The sequence below is a fragment of the Haematobia irritans genome, chromosome 3, assembly GCF_050003625.1.
Source record: "Haematobia irritans isolate KBUSLIRL chromosome 3, ASM5000362v1, whole genome shotgun sequence".
NCBI lineage: Eukaryota > Metazoa > Arthropoda > Insecta > Diptera > Muscidae > Haematobia > Haematobia irritans.
In genome coordinates this window covers 35895290-35921658 of record NC_134399.1, presented here as the reverse complement: position 1 = coordinate 35921658, position 26369 = coordinate 35895290, and the positions used below count along the sequence as shown (strand labels likewise).

The 26369-nt window shown below is 32.0% G+C and overlaps 4 protein-coding genes and 1 long non-coding RNA gene across 9 annotated transcripts; 4 read left to right on the top strand and 1 right to left on the bottom strand.

Moving 5' to 3' along the window:
- Positions 1 to 27: 27 nt before the first annotated feature.
- dah (discontinuous actin hexagon) lies at positions 28 to 3269 on the top strand. The gene is made up of 9 exons (XM_075300734.1): positions 28 to 383; positions 776 to 992; positions 1064 to 1313; positions 1379 to 1669; positions 1730 to 2000; positions 2064 to 2157; positions 2210 to 2327; positions 2394 to 2562; positions 2790 to 3269. The coding sequence occupies exons 1-9, from the start codon at positions 242 to 244 to the stop codon at positions 3149 to 3151; spliced, it is 1914 nt and encodes a 637-aa protein (XP_075156849.1). The 5' UTR covers positions 28 to 241; the 3' UTR covers positions 3152 to 3269.
- Positions 3270 to 5585: 2316 nt separating this feature from the next.
- LOC142230738 (uncharacterized) lies at positions 5586 to 7503 on the top strand. Its single transcript, XR_012720791.1, has 4 exons — positions 5586 to 6073; positions 6139 to 6547; positions 6612 to 6943; positions 7008 to 7503. It is a non-coding gene; the product is annotated as an uncharacterized LOC142230738 (long non-coding RNA).
- Positions 7504 to 8215: 712 nt separating this feature from the next.
- On the top strand, positions 8216 to 17465 carry PIG-K (Phosphatidylinositol glycan anchor biosynthesis class K). 4 transcript variants are annotated; one of them, XM_075303242.1, is made up of 7 exons: positions 8216 to 8305; positions 13977 to 14058; positions 14254 to 14762; positions 14974 to 15091; positions 15153 to 15263; positions 15327 to 15487; positions 17147 to 17465. In XM_075303242.1, the coding sequence occupies exons 2-7, from the start codon at positions 13993 to 13995 to the stop codon at positions 17247 to 17249; spliced, it is 1068 nt and encodes a 355-aa protein (XP_075159357.1). In that variant the 5' UTR covers positions 8216 to 8305; positions 13977 to 13992; the 3' UTR covers positions 17250 to 17465. The 4 variants fall into 4 exon arrangements, with proteins under 4 accessions (XP_075159357.1, XP_075159355.1, XP_075159356.1 ...); XM_075303240.1 differs by lacking the exon at positions 8216 to 8305 and adding an exon at positions 8312 to 8430 and having other exon boundaries at positions 13869 to 14058; XM_075303241.1 differs by lacking the exon at positions 8216 to 8305 and adding an exon at positions 8312 to 8430 and having other exon boundaries at positions 13843 to 14058.
- On the top strand, positions 8687 to 13844 carry LOC142232418 (uncharacterized). 2 transcript variants are annotated; one of them, XM_075303238.1, is made up of 3 exons: positions 8687 to 8821; positions 10531 to 11129; positions 11688 to 13844. In XM_075303238.1, exons 2-3 carry the CDS (start codon positions 10679 to 10681, stop codon positions 13535 to 13537), a joined length of 2301 nt encoding a protein of 766 aa, XP_075159353.1. In that variant the 5' UTR covers positions 8687 to 8821; positions 10531 to 10678; the 3' UTR covers positions 13538 to 13844. The 2 variants fall into 2 exon arrangements, with proteins under 2 accessions (XP_075159353.1, XP_075159352.1); XM_075303237.1 differs by having other exon boundaries at positions 10531 to 13844.
- LOC142232420 (uncharacterized) lies at positions 17415 to 19005 on the bottom strand. Its single transcript, XM_075303243.1, has 3 exons — positions 18863 to 19005; positions 18107 to 18230; positions 17415 to 18039 (listed from the first exon to the last, which is right to left on the bottom strand). The coding sequence occupies exons 1-3, from the start codon at positions 18948 to 18950 to the stop codon at positions 17928 to 17930; spliced, it is 324 nt and encodes a 107-aa protein (XP_075159358.1). The 5' UTR covers positions 18951 to 19005; the 3' UTR covers positions 17415 to 17927.
- Between the last annotated feature and the right edge of the window lie 7364 nt (positions 19006 to 26369).

The following is a 26369-nucleotide window of genomic DNA, read 5'->3' as shown; positions in this document are numbered from 1 at the left end:
TGTTATGCATTTTGTATGTATGAGTACGCATAACCAACATTTGAAATTGTCACTTGTTTAACGATCATGATACATATGGCGCTGAAAGTGTTTTTGATTGTAATTATAGAAGACATTTAATTAAATATCAATTATTAAAACATTAGGAAATTTTAATGTGCCTTCGAAGGAGGTAGAAGTGTTTACGTGTGTTCGTTTTTGTTTTTTAAAATATTCAATTGCAAGTTGTAAACATTGAAACATGGATGGCTTTGGAAACGCACTTGTTGATTTTCCCAAGATTAACAATATTATTAGCCAACTTCAATACGATTTTGAGAATTACAAATATACATGTTATAGATGTGCTTCAAAATTCGTTAAGTTACAAAAGATCCTCTACAGTAAGTATTATAATAGCAAGTGTTTACCACAAGTTATCCAAATGCTACCTAAAGGTCAGTTGTCACTAAACCCATATAATTTTCGGGACACACCACCGACTTTGTTATTGGAGCTAAATATGTCAGTGGGTATCACAGTGGCAAAATATTTTTATTTCAGTTAAATATTTGCAATGTCTGAACGTACCTTTGGAATTGAAAATTTTATCCTTTTATTTTAATTCTTTTGTCGATAGCCATCAGTGCTCACTTTAGAAATACATTTACAGTCGATATCTCGAAAATTTAGGATTACCACTAAAAATTCATCGCCTGGTGTTTTTTTGTTGGTTGGAGTACTTGTGGTAATTAGTTTAGTTTTTTTGGAATAATTCATTTGTCTTTAATTGCAGCAAACAACATTCCATACAAGTTGGTTATGGCCGTTATGGATCGTCATGGAATTGTGGACGATGTAAATCTAATGGTACCACCATTTCAGTTGACATCGCTAATACATGACATATATTTTGCTTGCGAAAAAATGGGTCACTTTTCCAAGTCTATATCGTATACACTGGAAAATGCTACAGCTTTACTATCAAATTTCTTTTGGAATATTTTCGATCCGTAAGTGTTTATAGTTCAACTAAATTTTAGATGTCATTTTAACGTTTTTATTGATATTTACCAATGAATAGACATCGGCGCCATTCCATATCTCTGTTAGAAATAAAAATAACATTCCTTTTATTGTGTAAATTATACGCTTCCGAACAAATCGTAAACGAATTTTACATACTGTTGAGTAACCGAAAAACTAAATGTGTTTCGAAGCTGAACTTTGAATATATGCTGAATATTTTGACAAAAATATTTTCATACATAGGAGAAGGATCTGCATATGGATTCCAAAACATATCCCTAGTTTTAGATCAGTGTTACGCAAGGGTAAGTGTGCTTTACGGGCAATTTTAATATCAAAATCTCTATATATGGATATTTACATTCAACAGTGTCACAACTTATCAGGCCTGACGGATCATCAGTTTCATTGCTTATGGACAAGAACGCAAACACGTTTCCTAATTTATGCAAACCTTATAGCACTAATAAAAAGAATTGAAGACACTGAAAAACTTATTCATCTCAACTCATGTGCCTCATGCCATCTGGAAAAAATTACAGGGATTCGTTTTAAATGTCAATCTTGCAAAGATTTATCATTATGTTTGAAATGTTTCGCTCAAGGATACACAAACAATAGACATGACGCAGGCCATCGAATGTATGAAGTTTTCGTTGAGGTAAAAACGATAATGTAAATTCTAGTGGGTATTTAATTAACATTAAAATTAAATTTGTAGGATTTGCCACCAAAGAAATTTTCTTATTACTTGTCAAAATTATGTACAGGTATGTTCTGTGCTCCAAAACCGTCCAGCGAAGACACAACTGGTTTCGCAAATGAAACGGTTACACAAAATGACACAGAATTAGTAACAATTGCCACCAATAGGACATCAAATGCATCTACAGTAAGTTTAAAAACATTGCCGAAATCCCATCAGACTTCAAAAGAAGCAGTAATTAGGGATAAAACAATAAATGATACGAAACAAAAGAGTGATGTTGGTGGTATGTTTTTGTGGAGATATTAACCAACAAATATAAACTAATAGTTACTTTTTTAAATTTCAGAATCTTTAGCTTGTCTAACAACGACAGCCTCCACAGCATTAAATGTTTCTGGAAAGTTACAATCCCTAATTGATAGATTACTAAATCAAAATGAGTAAGTTTTGTTTGCCTTTTTTCATTACTTAGTCTAAATAAAATAATTACAGAAAACTGGAAAATCAATTGAAATGTATAGGATCATCGAGCACAGAACAAATATCAAATTTCCTAACAGCACATCAGGAATTCTTGAGGGAAATTATATCAGAAATGCGAAACATTTCGGTAAATTATTATCAAATATTAAACATTGTGTTCTACGCGTTATTAATTTTTTTTTATCAACTGCAGTCCACTAACTCTGAGATGGAAAAATCATTTTTACCCAGTAGTACTCCGAATCGCTGGGGTACGGTGACGTCTGGAATGGATGACCTTAGTGCTGTTGTAAATATGCAATCAAATGGTGGTGGTAATTTTCCGATTGACAGTAAACCTAAGGACTTTTTAACCCATTCAAGTAAATAGAAATATACAGCTAAGCGCATCTAATTGAGGATGGTCTGATAAGAACATAGCCTTATTCACTGATGCAAGGTCAATTTGGTCTCGAATAGAACCTTTCGTTTAGAAACAGCACTGTCCGCGATCTATTGTAGGCTAAGTTCACAACGGACCACCCTCTTAGTTGCATGTAGCTGTAAGTGAAAATAAAAACTATTTAACACAACACTCAATTTTTTTTAGTTAATGGCGCAGACATAAATCGCACATACCTCGATGCTAACAAATCGGACTATTCAATAAACGATTTGAGTATATGGTTCAATCAACGGCGGCTATCATCAATTGCTCCCATTTCGTTGCCAGTATCTCTACCACTCCCGTCCTTGAATGAACTATCATCCCATGAAGAGCTTAACTACTATGGTGTCAATACTCGTGATACCGAAATGAATAACTTCAAGTTATTATTGACTAAAGTGAAGGAAATAGTTGATGATTCCTACAGTGACAATACGGAGCTGTCCGAAGCAACACAAAATTTAGAAAATGCATTGGAATCGATCATTAATATAGAAGAAGATCGAAGGCTGAGTCTAAAATAATATTTTTTAATCCGTCCCATCACACTCTAAAAGTATTTGCAATGTTTATTTAAAAGCTTTAATTTTTAATACAAACCTATAATATATACACTTGTCAATAAAATGATATTGCATTTAAGTGGTATCTTATATACCTTGATATAGAGATATACACGTGAATCAAATAATATACATTCACGATTTAAGCACAGCCCCAAGAAATGGAAAATTTCACCCAAATCCTAAAAAATTCTCAATTTTTATATGAAAACCTACTTTCCTAGAGGGAAAGGGAGGTTAATTCGTGATCACCCCCAAAAAAACACATATGAAATATTTTTGTCATATGTATCTCCTAAACTAAGCCTCCTAGAGCGAAAAGGACGCTAATTCGTGATTACCTCCAAAAACTTGGAATATCCTAAAATTTTTATATGAAAAGCTTTTGACCATATCTCCTAAACGTCCTAGAGCGAAAAGGAGGTTAATTCGGGACCAGTGGTGGTATTCTGTACACAATTTTAACGACGTATCGCATCGTTAATGCTTAGAACTAGGTTCGTTTCTGCGAAAAACGAATATCTTCATCTATCTCCGTAAATAGGTCTCAAACCCAGGGATGTTAACTTATATATGCGAAATAATATTCCTGCCTATTTTTTCGTGCGAAAAATCCAGAGTTGTATAAATATGTGTCTGAAAATGCTCAAAACAAAGATTTCGCAATTTATTTCGCGCTAACATTTTTTATATGGAGTATAACAGTTTTTCGTGCGAAAACGTGATCTTAGTACCAGGCTTTATGGACCCATTTTCTAATACAAAAAGAGTTTTCTGCAGTACTTTTAAAATCCAAGGGTTCTAAGCCGTTCTAAGAATTTCGTCGGGCGGAACTGCCTTAAATTGTCTCAAATTAAAGGGAATTTTAATAGATTGAAAATATCGCCCAGTTTTCTATTCCGGCTATGAGCACAGAAAAAAATATTTCCAATTAAAAAGTTAATTGAAGTTGAAAATTTTTTCAATTAATAAATTAATTGATACAATTAACTTTTTAATCATGATAGAAACATTAAGTTAATTAAGTTAATGATTGAAAATTTTAAATTTTTTTATTAAAAAATTAATTGATACAATTAACTTTTTAATCAAATTAGGAAGACTAATTCACTTAAAAAGGGCTGATTTTTTTTTAAATTTTTAATTAAAAATGTACTTCAAATAATCATTTGTTAATCCAAATAAAAACTCTAAGCCAATTCAGAAAGTAATTAAAAATAGTTACCTTTTTTAAGTAATAAATTAATTGAGTTTTGCAATCAACATCAATTAAATTTTTAATTGAGTCAATTAAAAAATTAATTGAAATTTGCTGCAAAAAATCAATTAATTTTTTAATCAAGAATTATTTCTATGCCCAATTAAAACTGTGATTGATACTATCATTTTCGTGATTGAAGACATTTCAATTAAAAAATTAATTGGATCAATTAATTTGGTGATTGAATCAGAAAAAAATTTTTGTGTGTGTATTTTAATTAACAAACAATTTCCAATTTTGCAAGCTACGTATGTGCTATTCTTTCGTTCCAACGCTATTCGTGGCACTATTGCCAAGCGCAATACAGCCTAAACAAAAATTCTCAATGATTACTTGCAGAATGGTCCAACCATTAGTGCAAACCAAAAACAATGGAAGATGAAGATGGGAAAATGGCAGCAGGGGGTATCAAACCATTGACGGCGTTCGATGCAAACGTGTCGTTTATGATTTTTTGTTCCACAAATTAAACTAAGAATAAAAAGAAATTTATATCAGGGAAACACGTAGAACAATCGGTCAAAAGTTTCTCATTATAATTTACACAAAATTTAACATCATTTGTGAGTTTTTAACAAAAAATATTGCAAATTAAAAATGAACGAACGTGTATGTATCGAACACCGTAAATGCAACTTTTGGTATGACGTCGCCCATTTTCCAATCTTCCTTTTCTATTGTTTTTGGTGCAAACCAAAGACCATTAATAAAGAAGACGTGAATTGGGCTTTGATAGTGTTAGTAATAGAAAACGGAGATTAATATCATACTTGTTGGAAAAGCGCTCCGAACTTATAATACGTTCGCACTAGACACGAAATCCTCGAAAACGAGGATTTTGGGCGAAATCATCCAAGATCTCAGTAGATTTGCAATGGGCAAATATCAGCTGGCTAGTAGAGGATTTCAACAAAATCTCTTTCAAAATCCCCTATACTGCCTTGTACAACTGTGGTTTTAGTACTAAAAAAGCGCTTTTTGCAACCCTGCCCCAATTTTCCTTCTGGATGAATGGGTGTGTGCGTGTGCACATACGGGTTTGTGTTTGTATTGATATATTTACAAACAGCTGTTAAATCCTCAAATCAACGAAATCTCGTTATTTTGCCAGTCCGAACACTTGAGATTTGTAAAGAGATTTGAGTTCTAAATAGCGAGATTTCGTGCCTAGTGCGAACGTAGTATTACTGGTTTGATGCAGACATTTCATGCAAATTTCTGTGTCGGTTGCACTAAATTATTAATAAAATGTTTCACAAAGTGTTTTTGTTCGATTAAGAGTTAAAAAAATTGCTAAAACCCAATAAACACAGGATGAGCGTTTTTCAAATGCAACACCTCTTCAGTTTGAGGGTAAATATCATTTTCAATATAAATTCAACTTGACTTGAAAAAGCTCATCTTCAAATTGTCTGCGAATTACAACCAATTTGGCAAAATGTTGACGAAAACTTTGAAAATGTGTTGAAGATAATTGGAGAAAACTTTGACAAAACACTACCCTGAAATGCAACGAAAAAACCACATGGTTTTCAATACTACTTTGGACAACAAAGTTCGTGGAAGAAATAAAAAAATGTGGAAATTTTTTAATAATCAATTGAAATTGCTTACAATAATTGGTAAGTAAAACTAAAACACGAAATGAAAACTTTAAGGAAGTCGCTAAACTCAAACCTCTTTGCAGACAACTAAAATATTTGGATGCTGATTCTTGGACACATTAAGAGGCTGGCCGATGAAAAATGGTAGTGGCTTATCGAGAAGAGAAAGTTTCCATAAATCAAAGTGCAACCAAAAAAACTTGGTATTTATGCTTTTCCATATCAACAACTACTGGATGATAATTCGCAATTCACAAAATAAAAATTAAACCGATGATGCGATATAAATTAAACTATCGATGTGATATAGTTTTATATCGCATCATCGGTTTAATTTGTTATTTTGTGAATTGAAATTGCTGGAAATTTATTCCAATTATCTGGACATCAAGTTCCTGAAAATTGCCAGTATTTTAATAACAACAATTTTGTAACACCAACGTTCTTGAGGAAATCACGAAGTACGTGGTCAATTGGAAGAAATACAAAATGGTAAGTCAAAATAAAAAGTGAAATGAAAACATAATGGAAATCACAAAACTCGATTGTTTTGCAGAAAACTAAAATCATTGAATGGTATATTCTTGGAAGATGTTGGCCGATGAAAAACCGATGAAGGAAACAACAAAGAAAAGTTTTCAGAAAACTTACAAAGTGCAACCAATTAAAACAAAGTGCAACAATTCCTATATCAAGAACTTCTGGATGAAAATGTGCATCATTGCTTTAATTTGTTATTTTGTGAATTGAAATTGCTGTAAATTTATTCCAATTATCTGGTCATCAAGTTCCTGAAAATTGCCAGTATTTTAATAACAACAATTTTGTAACACCAACGTTCTTGAGGAAATCACGAAGTACGTGGTCAATTGGAAGAAATACAAATTGGTAAGTCAAAATAAAAAGTGAAATGAAAACATAATGGAAATCACAAAACTCGATTGTTTTGCAGAAAACTAAAATCATTGGATGGTATATTCTTGGAAGATGTTGGCCGATGAAAAACCGATGAAGGGAACAACAAAGAAAAGTTTTCAGAAAACTTACAAAGTGCAATCAATTAAACCACAGTGCAACAATTCCTATATCAAGAACTTCTGGATGAAAATGTGCATTACATCAATTTACATCCCGTCATCAGTTTGATATTTTGTGATTTCCTCTTGCTGGAATCTATTCTAACACACAAGCCAGCAAGTTCCTCGATAGTAATTATTTCAAATTGCCAGCATATTAATGACACCAACATTATGGAGGAAATGGAATTATACATGTAAAAATGTTTAAGATATTTAAAGTTGTAGTCATAGTTTTATTTATTAATACGTTTAATAAGATAACTACATTTTGATTGGTATTATATTATTTTTATATATTATTAATGTTATTTTTAAGATTATTATATTTGTTAACGAAAAAAATAATAAAATTTACAAAATCCCTAGAAATTTAGTATTGACTTTCAGTTAGAACTAGGATTGACTTTCATACAAATTGTGGTTTGAAAGTATTCGCAACAATGGTAATTTTTTATTTTTCTCACATTGAAAACTGTTTGAGAAATTATTGAGTAGCGATGCATTTCAATTTGAGGATTACAATTGAGAAATTATTGCTATTGTGTTGAATTTTACTGTTGAGGGTAATGTCTGTTTTTTGTTGAGAACACGATTTTCTCAACAATTTCTCAACTTGAATATTACCCTAATCCTTTGAAAAAATGTTTGAAAAATTATTGAATTTTAGTATTTTTCAAACGTTTGTGTTTATTGGGAATAAGCGAATTAAGTTTTGTTACGAATGCAAAATGAAAAGAGAAACCGAAAAAAAGTTGCAACGTCTCATGGAACATGTATGATATTAATCTCTGTTTTTTCAAGAAAAAGAGGAAGAGCAAGCTTATCTCACGTCTTCTTTATTAATGGTCTTTGGTGCAAACTATTTTTTTCGTAACAATGCGATTATCGTAAAGAAATACAGAATCCCACTACTGATTATGTCTTTGCTATATCAAAGCCCGAAATATATTTGAAATGGCAATGTCATTTACATGTGTATTTCATATGTAACCCTGTTTAGAGAATACGAAACACCCAGTGTTGAAGTGCAATATGCAATAAAAGTTGGCAATGTTTTTCTCATATGTTCCCTTTTTGTCGTTGGCATCTCAAAAAACAGCTGATCAGAAAAAGGCCGGATAATTTTGTTTGGGGGAGTGAAACACAGAAAAATAAAATAAAACGATTGGACATTCTTCGTTGAGCCTTTGCTGTGTAGACATCGTTCCTTGCTTGTGAAGAGAAACCTTTTTGATTTTGTATTCAGTTCTAACTGTGTGCATTGATTTGAATACTGTTGGACAATTTCATTGTCTTGTTGGTGGTTGTTATTTTGTGTATCTGGTGTGAGTGGTTGTGCAAAATTAACCGCTGGCCTTAGTGGTGGCCATGGAAAGTGGTGTGGAGGAGAAGGCTGGGCCTTCTAAGTCCATGATTGTTTGTCATATTGATACTGACAAAAAATGTGACAATAAAAAGAAACTGACGAAACCTATAAAAGGCAGAAATGTTAGACCTGCGATTATTAATAATTGTGAAGTAGCTGAAACGGGGGTTGACGAGGCTATGAATGTTGATGTGATTGTTAATGATGGTGATGGTGGTATTGCGGCGAAAAATGCGAGACCGCGAGAAGAAATGGTGGTACATGAAAGCAAAAAAAGAAGAGTGAATGATTCGTTGGTGAGATATTCGAATAATCATAAAGGTGAGCCACACGTATTGGTAGACACCTCTGAGGTAGATAATGGTACTAACAAAAAAGTTAAAAATGGTCTCTATTTTGTACAGAAAATAAGAGACATTAAGTCTGACGAGTTTGACAAGATCAAGAAGATCGATGCAATTGGTGTTACGTTATATAAATTAACGTTTGAGGATGTTGAATCAGCCAATAAATTTTTAGACAATGAAGAGTTGAGGAAAAGAAAGTTGAGGGCCTTTGTCCCCAGAAACTTTGTTGAAACTTTCGGTGTCATTAGAAATGTGCCTTTATGCTATAGTGAACAAGAGATTTTAGAAAATGCAACTTCAAGTATCAATATTACTTCTGTTAAACGTTTTACCAGGCGCGATGAAAAAGAGGTGGGTGTTTTTCATCCAACTGAAACAGTCAAAATTGGCTTTGCGGGTGATGATCACCCTAGTTGGATAGTGTTTGAAAAGTCTGTTCTGGTTGTCAGCACATACTATCCTGCTATCAGACAGTGTTACAACTGTGGTCGCTTGGGCCATACTAAACTGGGTTGTCGGTCGAAGAAACGATGTATAAAATGTGGTGCTGATAGTGAAGTCTGCAATGGCCAATGTGGTGGTAAAAAATGCATTCTGTGTAAGGCTGAAGGCCATCTTGCTAGTGACAAGGAAATTTGTCCGAGCTGGATAAAAGAAATAGAAACCAACAAGATTATGACGCGTAAAAAGATGTCAAAACGTGAGGTACTTCAGAAATACAACAACCAAAATCGTTTTGATCTTTTAGCTGATGATGACAGTTTTCCGGAATTATCTAATGGAAGGAATAGAAAGAAGACTGCCCCAGTGAGGGAGGATATGAGAGACAGAGATGTTAATCAAATTTTAACCCCATACACTTATAGCTCTGTGGCTAAGAGGCAGAGAAAAGAATATGTTCATCGCACCGGTGTGCAAACTCATCCGAGGATGTTTCCGGAAACGCAGCCCTCATCGCCTGTTTATATGACAAGTGAGCTGAGAGTCAGTGAACTCGAGAAAGTCACCAGTGAGATGCTGGCTTTCATGATGGACTTTTTCAAGATGTCTGGTAACACTGTTGCTATAGATGCTGCTAATCATTTTAATTCGCGCCTGGTAAAATGTGGTTTGGTGCCTCAATCTTCTAATTCTAGTCTTTTATCTAATTCTTCATTTTATGGTAAAGATACTACAGTATAATGTGCAGTCGTTTACAAAAAACAAGAATTATCTAGAATTTTATGCGAATAACTACAACTTTGACATTTTAGTGCTGTCTGAAATTTTTTCTGAAAACAGAGATAATAGAAATAGAATGATTAATTTCAATCTTGTTCAGAAATTCAGACCTGATGGCTATGGGGGTGTAGCCATTGCTCTGAGGAAATATATAAAATTTTCCAGAATCGTATTTGAAACTGAATTTGACATAATAATTGTCAAAACCAGTAATCTTCATACAAATTTTACAATTGCGTCGGTTTACTTCCCTCCGTCTATGCCATTGTATATTCTGGCTGGTGAAGTAGGAAGACTATGCAATTTTTTAGATAGACATGAGAATGTTATTCTGATGGGAGACTTCAATGCTCGTAACACTGTTTGGGGAGATAATATCTCCAATAGAAAAGGGAAAGAACTGGAAACCATTTTTAGCTACTCTAGATTAAAATGCATCAATTCCAATAACATCACTTTCAGAAGGAATGACGAGTCTGATGGTTCGGTGCTCGATCTCACTTTCATTAATACATGTTTGGAGGGAACATGGACTGTGAGCGACTGTTATCTTGGTGGCAGCAGACACTTTCCCATTACGGTTGTCATAGATTCAAGGAAAAAATCAAAGATGAAATTTCTATCCAAAAATAAACTTCTGATGTCGCTTTCGAAGTTGGTGCTTGAGCCGGATTTGGATAGTATACAAAAGTCTATGAAAGATGAAGTTGAGTATGCCTCATATGTTGTTCCAGATGGACGTAGCCCAAAGTTTTGGTGGAGTGAGGAACTCAAGGTTGGGTTTCGCAGGCAGTGGGCGGCTGCTAAGAAAGCCAGGCTTTTTCCCTCGTATAACAATCTTGAAGATGCTAGAAAAGCGACTGAGCACTGGAAGAATATGGTGGCTGAGGCCAAGAAAAAGTGTTATCTTGCCAAACTAGATGAAATCAACAAGTCTCCCAACACTAAAAATGCCTGGAAGTTTATTAATAACATCCGTGGAAGAAATAATCCTACTAGATCTATTTGGAATGATGAAAATAATGCTGTATACTTGGAGCACCTTAAAAATCAAGTTACTGGTGAGAATGTGATTATTGATTTTCCTTTGGTTAATCACTTCATTGAACCATTTGATTTTGAAGAGTTTATTTTGTGTCTATCTGGAAAAAGGTCTCAGTCGGCTGGAGGACATGATGGAATAACGTATAATATGATTAAATCTCTCTCGGGCATTTCCAAACGCGCTTTGTTAACAGCTATGAACAATGCTTTTTTGACTAACACCATTCGAGATGATTGGAGAATTATAAAAATTGTGCCTATACCAAAACCGAAAAAGAATCATAATGACCCTAAAAACTTTCGGCCAATATCATTGATATCGGTGTTTCTAAAATGTATTAATTTAATGGTGAAAGAAAGAATCTCAGTACACTTTGACAGTGTGGATATTATACCCAGAAGATCATTTGCATACAAAAAGAATTCTTCCACAAGTACATGTATTAATGAACTCTTGCATAGAGTTGCCTTGCTTAAGGCCAACAACTTCAAGGTTGTTATTCTGTCTCTTGATATATGTGATGCTTATAATTGTGTCAAGATTGATATGCTACAGAGAAAACTCATCCTTTCAGGTTTGGATACTGCGTACTGTAACTGGATCATTAATTTTCTCTCTCACAGAATACTGAAGTTGAGTAATTCGGAGGTGTCTGTGTACAATGGGTTGCCACAAGGTAGTTGTCTGTCGCCACTGCTGTTTAACTTATACACTGCCAGTCTTCATACCCTTGAGGATGGCAATACAACTATTTTTCAATATGCAGATGACTTCATCATAATGTCGTATCACCGTGATTTTGCTGAGGCTAGATCGAACCTTATTGACAAGGTAAGAGAATTCATGGACACCTGTAGAAATCTTAATTTATCCTTTAATCCATCCAAATCGAACACAATGTATTTTGCTAAAAATGGTTTTAAAAATATTGATATGGTTATCGATGGTACTAGAGTTGAGCAGACGAAAAAACTGCGATTTCTAGGCAGAATTGTCACGAATTCCTTGTCGATAAAGGACCATTATGATTCTATTTCAAAGGAGACGCAGAATCGTGTAAACATGCTTAAGTGCCTCACTTCTATTCGAGGGGGTTTGCATCCCAATGTTGCGTTGAATGTGTATAAAAGCATTGTTAGATCAAAGATAGAATATGTGAGAACCACAGCGGCAGATGCCCCGAAGAGTATTAATAAAAGAGTGGAAAGATTACAGACTGACATGTTAAGGAGAAGTCTAGGTGTTGCCAGATCTTCCCCCACACATATTGTTTATGCATTGGCTCATGAACTCCCCCCAGAGTTTAGAGCAGTGTACCTGACAGCGAAAGAACTCATTAAGGTGCAATCCAGAGATAAGGTGCTGTATGATCTAGTGTCTGATAATCCAAAAGTCAACTCCAGCTACAGTTACGTATATTATGAATTTCCTCAAATTTTTGATAGTATTGAGCACATTTCTAACTCCTTGACATCTAGAAAAGTTACTGTCAGACTCAACCTATTGCCTAATGGGAAGAATAACTATCCCATAGATATATTAAAGTCCATCTACCTCAGCGAAATTGATGGCTATAAAAATTTTAATTTTACTATTTTTGCTACTGATGCTTCTGTTTCTACTAACTCTATTGGCTGTGGTATTGTCAATGTATCCACAAATCAACGATTTCTTTTCAGAATTGGTTTTGCTGCCTCATCCACTTTTGGGGAACTATGGGCATTAGTCAAGGCTCTGGAGATTGCCATTGAACATGAAGATGACAAGTGTGTACTGTTCACGGATAGCCTTGCTGCATGCAAGATTATTGCCAGTGAAAACACCAACAACTACATTGCCGCTACATTTCATCAAAAACTTCAAGATTCTAACATCAATAAATGCCATATTGTCTGGATTCCTGGTCATAGAGGACTGAACATAAATGAGTTAGCAGATGAAACAGCCAAACTTGCTGCAGAGTGTGGGGCACCCCTTAACCCTAAACTCACTCCTGAAGAAGGCCTAAACAAAATCCGAACAGCTCTATGGAATAATTGGAATTTAGAATTCAAGAAAATTTCTCTCTGCAAAAGCATCAAAGCCAGCAAATTATTTGAAGATGTTAGAATAAAGCCGTGGTTTTCGAAGTATATGTTCAACCCCCAAGAAACCAAAATCATCAATCGATTGCACACAGCCCGTACGTATGACAAACCTTTTCTTTTAAAAATTGGAGCTATCAGCTCAGATGTCTGCAACGAATGTTTGGATGCGGAATCAACACATCATACAATTTTTGATTGTACAAAATTCGATGCTCTAAGACTGAAATACAATTTAACTAATCGTTTTACTGATGTTTATGACATCCTGGCTACAAAGGACATAGATTTATATAAATCTCTCGTTAATTTTATTATTGAAACTAACGTTTCAATTTAATTACTTGATTGAATCAACAAGACTGATATGGAATTCATCTGTGATATTTTATGGCTTACGCCTAATCGATTTAAACTAACAACAAACCTAACCTGTGATATTTATAAGCCTGATACATTTATGCCGTCGTCACATTTACAATAATAATTGACTAATTGACTATCATTTATATTTTGAATAACTGATCCTAAACTTTTGTCATGGCGAAACATATGCACTATTTATACCACTCACACCTGATAATTAGAGTCTACTCATATCGGGTTCGATAGCTTCTAATCGGGGCTTTTTTGGCTCAACGAAAGTGTTCATTTGTTTATTTCCGGTGTAGTTTGGGTCTACATCGATCGGTGTATATAACCTGGCCTTTTAATGTCGAAGAGACATTGCCATTAATTAATCAAAACCCAAAAAAAAAAAAAAAAAAAAACGATTGGACGAAATATAGAATTAATATGGGAGATTGGTTCAAATTTTCAATATTTTTGTCATTGTGCGCTTGTTTAACTTCCAGTCAACATGTATGATATTAAACTCAGCTCAAGTGGTCCCTCGCCGAATTATTTGAAAATGGACAAGGTTTAATTGGCCCTTGCATGATTAGGTGGAATGATGTCCCACTTCATAACATACATTACTTTCAAATATTTCGGCCCGGTATCAATAAATTATTTAGCTGTAATTAACATTATTTACAATCATCGTTTATTTTCTAGGCCACAAATCAACTTAACCAATATGCGGAAGCCGTCCAAAAGTCAACTCATACCAATAATTGGGCAGTTTTGGTAGATGCATCACGTTTTTGGTTTAATTATCGTCATGTCGCCAATGTCCTGTCTATATATAGATCGGTAAAACGTTTGGGTATCCCCGACTCCCAGATTATACTTATGATTGCTGACGATATGGCTTGTAATCCACGCAATCCACGTCCTGGTCAAGTCTATAATAATGCCAATCAACATATTAATGTATATGGTGATGATGTTGAAGTAGATTATAGGGGTTATGAGGTCACTGTGGAAAATTTTGTACGTCTTTTAACGGGACGTACCCAAAATGGAACTGCCCGATCGAAGAAACTGCTTACGGATGCTGGCAGTAATGTTTTGATTTATTTGACTGGCCATGGTGGCGATGGCTTCTTAAAATTCCAAGACTCAGAAGAAATTACTAGTCAAGAATTGGCCGATGCTGTCGAGCAAATGTGGGAGAAGAAAAGGTGAGTTTGGATGAATGTTGAAAAAAATGGGAGATATAAAATGAGGGTCCAAATAAAATCAAAATTCACAACGAAATTGGACAATACAAAAATTGTGAAATTAACAAAAATCGTCTAAAATAGCAAACGTATAGAGAAACTTGAAAGACTTAAATGCTCTGATTTCTTTACATAGGTTCATATATACCATTTTATTTGTTACTTTTTCTAGATACAATGAACTATTCTTGATGGTGGATACTTGTCAAGCTGCATCTCTATATGAAAAGTTTACCTCACCAAATATTTTAGCAGTAGCCAGCAGTTTAGTAGGAGAGGATTCATTATCGGTAAGGAAGTTTCTAATAATAAACATTACCATCCATTTACATTTTCATTTTGTTTCTTTAGCATCATGTTGATTCGTCCATTGGTGTTTACATGATCGATCGCTATACTTATTATGCTTTGGAGTTTTTGGAAAAAGTCCAACCCAATACTGACAAAACAATGGGTGAATTTGTAAGTGAAATAGTCAATTGTCATTGAAATATGAAATATTAAATGCTCGTTTTTATGTTTCAGTTAAAAGTATGCCCCAAGCGTTTATGCATATCAACAGTGGGTGTACGCAAGGATTTATATAAACGAGATCCTCATAAAGTTCCTATAACCGATTTCTTTGGTTCCATACGGCCTACAGAGATAACTACAGGGCGAGTCAATATAACACTAGCTGAAGAAGAGTAAGTTAAGAGCAATGTGAAATTTATATTACTAATAGTATAGGAAATGCAAGCAAATTACTTCATATTTTCCTATCGAATAGGAGTCGAACGTATACAATATGTTTCCAGAAAAAGGGTGATAATATTTTTAAAATTTGCATATGGGAAATGCATCGATTGTACAGCTTAATTGCAAACAAAATCGAAAAGAACATAAACGAAAAAAGGGTCAAAATCGAAATGGCTGGTGGCATTTATTTCACAACACACTCTTAGAAAAAAATTTTTATAATTTTCCCCTGTTTTTAGCAGATATTTTTTCTGCTCTGTGTACTAAAAAATTTCTTTGGGTGCAGTATTTAATATTGATTTTTATACCATGGAACACTCTGTGGAAGAAATCGGTTCAGATTTCGTTATAGTAGTCATATATGGGTGAATTTGTAAGTGAAGATATAGCTTCCAAATATATCTTTTGACCGTGGTCAGAATTTCATATTGATTTGCTTTACATTTCGCACAAGTAGTATAACTAATAGTATCGTTAAGCATGCTAAATTTGATTGACATCGACTCAGATGTAAATATAGCTCCCATATATTTCGCTCGAGGCCAAAGACTACAATTGTCGGACGGTCCCAACGCCCACTTTCCCGCTTCTTCCGACCCTGAGGACCAGACCAGCTACAGAGCCGGACATATTATACACAGAAAAAATGTCAACATAATATTTCCAATTAAAATTTTCAAAAATATTCAATTACAAATTTAATTGCTTCAACTAATGTTTTAATTAAAACAAAAATCAATCCCAAAAATTTATAGTATCAATTTATTTTTTAATTGGATCAATTAATTTTTTAATTGACTTCGGTGATTGTACTATCATTTCTCTGATTGAATACATTTCAATTAAAAATTATTTGGATGAATTAATTTCGTGATTGAATCCACAAAAAAAAAAATTGTGTATAGGTCTAAATAAATACTAGTATAACCAACAAAAAATGTGTTTGTTGTCCAAATATGCTACAACTCCGGACTTTCTCACATTAATCCTTAAGTCAATTAGATGATAGATTATATTAAGATAGGCTCTACTGATGCATAATTCGAACATTGAAAATCAAGGAAATGGAAGTGATAATTCATACAAAGCCTGAAAGGGATATTTATCCTAATCGTAGATATAAATTCTGAGTATGGAATCTCAACAATCTTCTTAGAGCTCAATATCATCCGTCGACTCTTAAGAGTGGATAAATGAATCAGCTTCAATCTAGAAGTGTAATGAGAAAGAACAAAATCCAATGAAGATGCCTCAAAGCCAACAACAAGAATTGCTTCTGCACCGTAAAAAACTCCTTCTCCCAACGCTTTATGAATCATAGAACCCAGATGCCTTATTTGCCATCGAACTAATATGACTTTAGCCTTACTTGCTCAATATAATCATTTTAACACTCACTAACACTCATTTAACACTCACTGCACCGTAAAAAACTCCTTCTCCCAACGCTTTATGAATCCTAGAACCCAGATGCCTTATTTGCCATCGAACTAATATGACTTTAGCCTTACTTGCTCAATATAATCATTTTAACACTCACTAAAGTTTTACTTGTCTTAAATTTCTTTAAATTTATTTTTCATATATATTTGTTTCTTTTTTTTCAGGGACTTCATCGAAGCCTACCAGCAACAGGAAGAAGCTAAATCACAACATTCCACCTTTAACGTACAGTTCGAGCCACAATTTCCCAAAGATTTATTTAAGTAACAACCTTTAAGATACCACCAAACACATACCACTTGTATTAGCATTTAAACACAGCATCTGTTAACAACAACTACGTGGAGGTGAATGGACTGTGTACCATCCAAAATAATTAATTTGTTTGGATGAAATGCAACAAAGAGAGAACAAGTTTTTTGTAAACATATGTAGTTCTTGTGATTTTTGTTTTTTAATAAGAAATAAATTACGATTTTTTTAATAACAAAAGTACAATAATATAAATAAATAATTAAAATTAACAGCTTCCTACATTCGCAAAAACTGCAAAGTGCGGGTGTGTATCACAATTCAATCTACTTTTGCTTAACACGATGACAACGATGAAGATAATAATGGTTAGTGCTACTTTTTGTTGTTGTTGGAGACAATAAGACAAGAGCGACACACCCCTTTCTTTGTTTACGATTTTAGTTTATGTTAATTTAGTTTTTTTTTAATATTTGTTGTAGTTCCTTATTTTGCAAAATCATTGTACCTATTTTTTGTATGGCGATATTTATCTTCATTCATAATCATTGCGAGGGGGCTTTGTTGATGAAGATCCGTTTTTATGTCAAAAATTCTGGTCTTCTAGTTAAATATGATGTACTTCGTTCAATAATTTGTTATTCAATTTGTTATTCTTTTTTTCTCCCAAATGCCCAATAGTTTCTTATAGACTTAAATTTGTTTGCTGCAATCATATGTACGTTCACAGCATTCTGGGAAACTGCGATCGATATTGACGAAATCCCTCAATTTGCATCCTTTAGGTGGGGGAACAGGGTCACATCTATGAAGAATAAAAAATAATAAATTAATAAAAAATTTTATAGGTTATTAAGGCCACTATAATTTACGTTTTGAATTCTGCATATCCATTGTCCAAACATGTCACTCCAGCACAGGGATTATTGTGAGCTTTAGCCTTTTGACCGGGAGACAAAACAAGATCTGTAGTTATGGTGCATTTTCCGGGGTTAGCTGAAAAAGGGATGAAGTATTTAACAATTTACAAATTAATTGATTATTAAAAAAAAAATGAAACTTAAAAAAGGCGAACAAAAATTATATAAACTACACTCATAGAAAAAAGTTCGCTAAATCGAAAATCAGAGTCTGCTATTATATTTTTGTTCTTTAGGTTTTGAAATCAGCGTAATTGAAGCATATTTAAAAACAAAAAAATATTTTTGTATATTCCTCCACTATAATATCCTTCAAAGTTGCTAAATGCGATCTGTTGTGCCTTAATTTGAGAAATATTCAGATTTTTGAGGGAGTACGTAATATATTGTTGTTATTGTGTTACGATACCCCCTTGAATATATTTTTCGATTCAAACAAAAATCGAGTTTAAAAAAATTGCAGACAATGTTTGCTGTTTCAGCAAACTTTTATTGCAGGCCTTGCAGAATTTTAAGCTTGGTCTACTAACAAAATTCTTTGGGTGTAGCCAGAAACTTTTAGATACCCCTTCGCAGCCAATAATGTATTTTTGGTGGGTTTCGCTCAATTTGATTTAAATTTCGAGGTTACTTTATTAAAACAGTTCAATATAAAAAAATCATCCTTTTGATTTGTATTTAGAATTTATATTTTAATCACAAACTCACTTGGATTATGAAAACGCGCCTTAGCAATAGCAGCTTCGTTTAGAACCAGCAAGGAGCACAAAACACAAACAAACACGGCGAATTTCATTTTTTTTGTGTAAACTTTTACTTTCTTTCTGTTGTGAACACTGTGATGCTGTTGAAGCAACTGTTAATTGGAATACGAAAAATTTAATGTTTTATATATGAATCGTAATCGGAAGCAAAATCTTCATTAGTGTTAAGAATACTTTGAATCAACATTTTTGCTTCTTTTCATCGTTTTTTTACTTACATATCTTTTGTTGTGTTTTTTGGGATGCTGATCGTCTTTTTTTTTGTCGCAGCTACTTCATCGTCATACAAGTTCAAGTTCAGGGAATAATAAAAAGCCACAAAACAAAAATAAATACTGATGGGTTTACCATAAGTACGATTATATTTTGCCTTTAAAATATAATTTTTCTTTCGAAATCAAAATTGGAAAAGGCCTACATGGTGATAAGAAATTTCGGATGTATATTATTTTGAGGTTCAATTTCCTTTCGCTGTAAATGAGAGCAGTGGAATTTATGTTAGATCATTTGCCCTAATTTGTAATTTGCTGTGAAATGATTGAAATCAGTATTAATAGACATATTGATACAAAAATAATGCATTAAATTTTACAAGTCTTATGATGTAAGATTTAAATACGAAAGGGATAATAATTTTGAAAAAGTGAATGGTTATTTAGTAATTTTAGAAATCGTTGTTGTAACTGTGTGTTCTACAAAGACAATAAATAGAGCGCGGTATTGATTTCCCATTGTTTCTTCTCTATTGTCTGTTATGTTTGCACAGTATTGCACTCAATAAAAATTTAACTTGGAGCCAAAGATTTTGACTTTCCTTTAAAATAAAGACATTTTCAGGGCGTATATATGTAGCTTTAAATCTGGGATCAATAAAATAAAAATTGGGATACAAATTAGAGGTGTGCACTTGAGTAATATCTTACTCACGCACACTCACGCACGATATTGTTTGGTAGGACTCACGCTCATGCACGTCAATTTCCAAGATGCGTGTCCTAAATTTAATGAAAAACAATTTTGAACCAAAAATAATAAACTTTCTTTTAATTAAAATTTCATTAATTTAAAGAAATGTGTAAATTGCGTGTCCTAAAATTAAGGTTTCATTCATATTAGGTCAATATTTTTTTCATTGTGCGAAGCCACCCTCTCATAGTTGTAACCAGGGCTGTGGAGTCGAGCCAATTTTGCTCGACTCCGACTCCGGAGTCGACTCCGGGTAATATAACTAAATCTCATTTTAATACCACTAATTTGTAGTTCTATTGTGGGGGTGCCGTAAGTGGATCGATATAAAGTATCGTATTTATTTATGTGTGCAAAAAGGTCTTAATTTCACATTAGATGCCAATTGAACTCTATATTTCAAATTTCGGGCAATGTTTAATAAATAAAATAATGATATAAATACACTCATAGAAAAAAATCTGCAAATAACAGCAGTCGATGTCTGCTGTTATATTTTTTGTACTTCAGAGCCTAATGAACAACAAATTACAAAATTTTTAGGTTATAAATTTTTCCCCAAAGCGTATTTAAGAACCAAAAGTAATTTTTGGTATATTTTTGCACTGTAATATATTTACAAGCTCATAACTACGATCAGCAAACATTTTGTTTGCTATTATGCATCAATTCGATAAATATTCAGATTTTTAATCAATTACTATAGATTTTCATAAAATATTGTTTTAATTATGTTAGGATAGCTCCTAAGTTGATATTTTTATTTGTTTCAGCCAAAATAAAACATGATTTAGTGTAGACGAGCTTAAAAAATAGCAGGAAATGTTTGCTATTTCAGCAAACAGTGACTGCTGTCCCTTTTTTAGCAGATAATATGAGAAGATACAAACAGTATATGTATTTGTGGACCAAAATTATTGATACTATCTCAAATCCTTTAAATTTGTTGCGAGCTATATAAAGGTTTATATTCCCATATGCATGGATTTGAATCTGAATCGATTTAGACAAAATTATATATACTTCTACAAAATCTATGTACTTAAAATTTAAATCTAACGTTATGGGACGTAACACAATTTTAACAAAAAATAAAAATGCAAGGAAAGTCTAAAGTCGGGCGGGCCGATTATAATTCACTCTGCACATCTTTGTATTTAGCTCTACATTTTGATAAAATCTCAAATCAGACTTTTACAAAATCTCGGGCAATATTTGGGAAATATTTATAATTGTTTAGGCAATTTCGCAAAAATTCATTTATGATTCATACATTGAAAAATTTAAAAATTTGAGTCATTTCTACAAGTTTTCGACTTAGCAGTGAGTATCAGTGAGCATAAAATTTTGGAAAAAATTTTGTCTAGTAAATAAAATATTGCAAAATTTTATATAGAATATTGCAAAATTTTATATGACTAAATTTTCTGTTGAAATAAAATTTTGCCAAAATTTTCTATAGAAATCAAATTTTTAGCAAATATATAGATAAAATTTTGAATAAATTTTTTATAGAAATAAAATTTGGCAAAATTTTTTATAGAAAAAAAAAGTTTGAAAAAATTATCAATAGAAATACAATTAAAAAAATGTGTTGCAAACAAAATTTTCTATAGAAATAAACTTTTGCAAAATATTCCATAGAAACAAACTTTTGACTAAATTTTCTATAGAAATAAAATTTTGACTAAATTTTATATAGCAAAAAATATTTCTATAGTAATACAATTTTGAATACATGTTTTATAGCAGTGAGTATCAGTGAGCATCAGTAAGAAAAAAAAATTGAGAAAATTTGCTATAGAATTAAAATTTGACAATTTTTTCTTATGGACATAAAATTTTGAAAAAATTATCAATAAAAATACAATTTTAGAAAAATTTTTGGGTAGTAAATAAAATTCTGCAAAATATTCTACAGAAACAAAATTTTGACTAAATTTTCTATAGAAATAAAATTTTGACAAAATTTTCTATAGAAATAAAATTTTGACCAAATTTTCTAATAAAAAAATCTATTACTATAAAATTTTGGCAAAAATTTCTATAGAAATAAAATTTTGACTTAAATTTTTACACAAATAAAATTTTGACTAACTTTTCTATAGAAAAAAATATTTCTATAGTAATAAAATTTTGAATAAATTTTTTATAGAAATAAAATTTTGACAAAATTTGTTATAGAAATAAAATTTTGACAAAACTTTTTATAGAAAAAAGATTTTGACAAATTTTTTCTATAAAAAACAATTTTGAAAAAATTTTCTGTCAATATTCCACATATATAATAATTTTGATTGTTCGAAATATTTCAAATAAATTGATATGGGCATTAAAATGGATCGATCCAGCCCATCTGCTAGTCTAACATTCTAGGAAACATAAAAAGATAGCCGTAATTGGAAATTGATTTTCATTTATAATCTTGCTGTACATTGATCGAATTAATAACGCAATCGAAACTAATTTGCGTAAAAACTTGCTTAGTTACAAAAATGTGAAGTGTTTTAAAAATTTTGGTTTAGCCGGAGTCGGAGTCGAGCAAAATTTTTACGACTCCGACTCCGACTCCAGCAAAATCTACAGACTCCGACTCCGGCTCCATAGCCCTGGTTGTAACATACATATATACACATGAAATAATATCACAAAAATATTTCCAATTAAAAAATACTCAATTAAAAATTTAAACGATTCAACAAATTTTCTAATTGAAAAAAAAAACAATCACAAAAATTAATTGTATTAATTTTTAAATTGGATCAATTAATTTTTAATTGACTTTGGTGATTGATACTATCATTTCTGTGATTGAAGACATTTCAATTAAATACTAATTGGATCAATTGATTTCGTGATTGAAGACAAAAATAGAATCTGACACCACCCATATATTTTCTGGCTCATGGTGAAATTCCCAGTCGATCTACACTCATAGAAAAAAGTCTGCTAAAAACAGCAGTCGACGTCTGCTGTTATATTTTTGTACTTCAGGGCCTAATGAACAACAATTTATAAAATTTTTAGGTTATAAATTTTTCCGCAAAGCATATTTAAGAACCAAAAGTAGTTTTTGGTATATTTTTGTACTGTAATATACTTACAGGCTCCTAAATACGATCAGCAAACATTTTGTTTGCTGTTATGTCTCAATTCGATAAATATTCAGATTTTTGGTCAAATACTATAGATGTTCATAAAATATTGTTTTAATGATATTAGGATCGCTCCTAAGTTGACATTTTTATTTGTTTTAGCCAAAATAAAACAGGTTTTTGTGTAATCGAGCTTAAAAATAGCAGGAAATGTTTGCTATTTCAGTAAACAGTTACTGCTGTCCCTTTTTCAGCAGACTTTCTGCTGGTTTAGCAGACTTTTCTGCTGTCCCTACTAACAAATTTCTTTGGGTGTATGTACACTCATAGTCAAATAAGAAAAGCCAAAATTTGGGCTGGGCTTTACATTATTTTAAATTTTGTTTAGTGGATTATCCCGAGTTACAAACAGATATGTGTCCATACCAAATACAAATTAAAATATTTTAATACCTACACAGAAACAAATCAATTTATTGTTGTAAAGCTACAATGAAATTTTTTTACAATAAATACTATTTTTTGGAACAAAATTTTACAAAACTACTCAGGTCGTATATGTCCATCATATTCCTGAAAATACCTCCAAATGGAACATATTACAGAATTTTTAAAGGAAGCGTCATAAACAGGTTCACATTTTGAAATAAAAACAAAAAATATATCGGATGTCTCCACCGTATAAACAATATATTAAATTATTTTTTTATTTTTGTTGGAATTTGCGTAATCGTTCATTTCCTTCCCATTTTGAAATTCAAGTTCTACAGTGCATTCCACTAACTGGTACAATAACGGAGAGCTGTATTATTGACATTATTCACACTTATTGTGTAATTTACATGCGTCAACGTCATTACGCTGTCTGTCGTATGAATGCGAACATTTTGTAAATTAAGATGAGAAATTAAAACTGATTCTTTATTGGTATATCTCACTAGGCGCCACTCAGGCGAGACAAGAACAGGTTCAAGGCACCGCTCTTATTTTTTGGTTTTCTCCAGAAACTGTCTATTAAGAAAAAAAAACTATATTTTTATGAGAGGTTAAATAAAGTGGTGCAAAATCAGCAATGCATTTTGGGTTTGTCATAGGCCAGAAGTCATCTATTTGAGCATCCGCTACATTGATTACGCATTAATTCGTTAGATGTGAAGCTATTTTGGTATATCGGATTTCATTTGAAAAAATATTCTTACTTATTTTACTTTTTCTGTTTCTACCTTTATGTAAAGATATTTCAGACAATACACAATTTGCGGAAAATTCAGAAAAAATGATAGATAAACTTTTCAATTTTTTTTGGGAAATTTTCATTTTTATACCCGTGACCATAGGATGGGGGTAAACTAAGGTTGTCATTCCGTTTGTAACAAAATAATATTGGTCTCAGACCCCATAATGTATATACACAGAAAAAATATTGTCGTGAGGCCAACTATTTCTTGACCTTAAAATACAAATGCGAGTTTTGCTTAGAATAGAAAAGAAATTTCTCTGCACTGAAAAAACAGTGAACCCACCCACCAGGAAGAAAAATTTCGGTTAATTTTAGAAAATTTTAACTAACGCTGGCATCACGCCGATGTCATAAAAATAAGTAAATATGTTTCGATAAATTCAAGAAAATTTATTAGACATAATTAGGTTTTTTCACTTGTTAAAGGAAATTTTGTAGTTTGAAGGAAAAAATTGGAGTTCAAAATTACAAGAATGTCTTTAGTGACATACGAAGTTCATGATGAACGCATTTGTAGTAACATTTACAAATTTAAAGAAATATTGAACTATTTTGTGGAAGACACGAATTTAGTTAATCTTTATCCTTCATTTGTGTACATTTTTTTCCTCGGTTTTAGTTAATTTAACTAACGTACACAAAAAATTATTAGAGTAGAGGAAACTTTCTTCAAGCATAATAATTCCCTGAACTAAATTAAAGTTAATTTGGCTTTAGTGAAATAGAGAGTTCACTTTTTTTTGATATAAAGTTGTTTTCCTTGTCCAAAAGTCGATCAACTTTTCAATGAAATTGTTTTGTCCTTATAGTTAAGGGTTATAAAAATTGATGTCTTTATATGAAAGAAATTTTTTTAGACTAAGGTCAACTTAGCTTTAATAATTCTAAAAAAATTCTTCAAAATGAATGAAATCTTTAAGTTTGCTCACTTTTTGTATCGTGACTACAAAGGACATCGTTTTCAAAACTTTATTTTAAAGATGTTTCGTACTTGAAACATAGCATAATTTCTACTTAAAGTCGAGTCCGAATTTTAAAGGACTTTGATAGTACACCCAGAAAAAAGACAAATCTTACATATTTGTGGTAAACCTTTTACTTCAAAATTTGAACTGCTTACCTTCGTTTTTAAATACAGTTTTATTTATTTATATAGGCGGTTTTTTCTTAAATAAAAGACATATTTTATTAATATATTAAATATATTTATTAAGAATCAACAGCATCGACAGACCTTGAAATATTAGTTTATTATTCCACTATTTCCAATTTCCATGTAATGTTACCAACCGTAAAACGTAATGGTTTTCTTCTTCTTCTTCCTTTCACTTTTAATAAGATCCTGCGTAACGATTTTGTCCTCCTGTTACAATTCCAATATCTACAAATATAAAAAATCTTAAACCAATTTGTTCACAAAAGGTTAGCGTCACTGTATGAATGTTACACTCATAGAAAAAAGTCTGCTAAAAACAGCAGTCGATGTCTGCTGTTATATTTTTGTACTTCAGGGCCTAATGAACAACAATTTATAAAATTTTCCCCAAAGCATATTTAAGAACCAAAAGTAGTTTTGGTATATTTTTGCTCTGTAATATACTTACAAGCTCCTAAATACGACCAGCAAACATTTTGTTTGCTGTTATGCCTCAATTCGATAAATATTCAAATTTTTGGTCAAATACTATAGATATTCATAAAACATTGTGTTAATTATGTTAGGATAGCTCCTAAGTTGACATTTTTATTTGTTTTAGCCAAAATAAAACATGTTTTAGTGTAATCGAGCTTAAAAAATAGCAAGAAATGTTTGCTATTTCAGCAAACAGTGACTGCTGTCCCTTTTTCAGCAGACTTTCTGCTGGTTTAGTAGACTTTTCTGCTATCCCTACTAACAAATTTCTTTGGGTGTACCTGATAGTTGAAGATTCCAAAATGAAGACGAATGAAGGGGTTGTTATTATGTTGGCGTTTTCTTTCTTACACACCATCACGAACATTGATAGACTTATTGATTGCTATTTATGTCAAATAATTTTGAAAAAAAAAACGGAAAATGTTCTCACTAATTTAAAATATTTAAAATATTTTATTTGTTATTTATTATATTATTTTACTATATTATTTTTTAACAATTTCTCCGTATACCA

Coding starts and splice junctions, on each gene's coding strand:
- dah (XM_075300734.1), top strand. CDS start 242: ATGGATGGCTTTGGAAACGCACTTGTTGATTTTCCCAAGATTAACAAT. Junction 384..775: donor GTTACAAAAGATCCTCTACA/GTAAGTATTATA, acceptor CTTTAATTGCAG/CAAACAACATTCCATACAAG. Junction 1,670..1,729: donor TGTATGAAGTTTTCGTTGAG/GTAAAAACGATA, acceptor TTAAATTTGTAG/GATTTGCCACCAAAGAAATT.
- LOC142232420 (XM_075303243.1), bottom strand. CDS start 18,950: ATGAAATTCGCCGTGTTTGTTTGTGTTTTGTGCTCCTTGCTGGTTCTA. Junction 18,231..18,862: donor GGCGCGTTTTCATAATCCAA/GTGAGTTTGTGA, acceptor TCCCTTTTTCAG/CTAACCCCGGAAAATGCACC. Junction 18,040..18,106: donor GGATATGCAGAATTCAAAAC/GTAAATTATAGT, acceptor TATTCTTCATAG/ATGTGACCCTGTTCCCCCAC.
- LOC142232418 (XM_075303237.1), top strand. CDS start 10,679: ATGAAATTTCTATCCAAAAATAAACTTCTGATGTCGCTTTCGAAGTTG.
- PIG-K (XM_075303242.1), top strand. CDS start 13,993: ATGGGAGATTGGTTCAAATTTTCAATATTTTTGTCATTGTGCGCTTGT. Junction 14,059..14,253: donor GTTTAACTTCCAGTCAACAT/GTATGATATTAA, acceptor TTTATTTTCTAG/GCCACAAATCAACTTAACCA. Junction 15,092..15,152: donor TAGGAGAGGATTCATTATCG/GTAAGGAAGTTT, acceptor TTGTTTCTTTAG/CATCATGTTGATTCGTCCAT.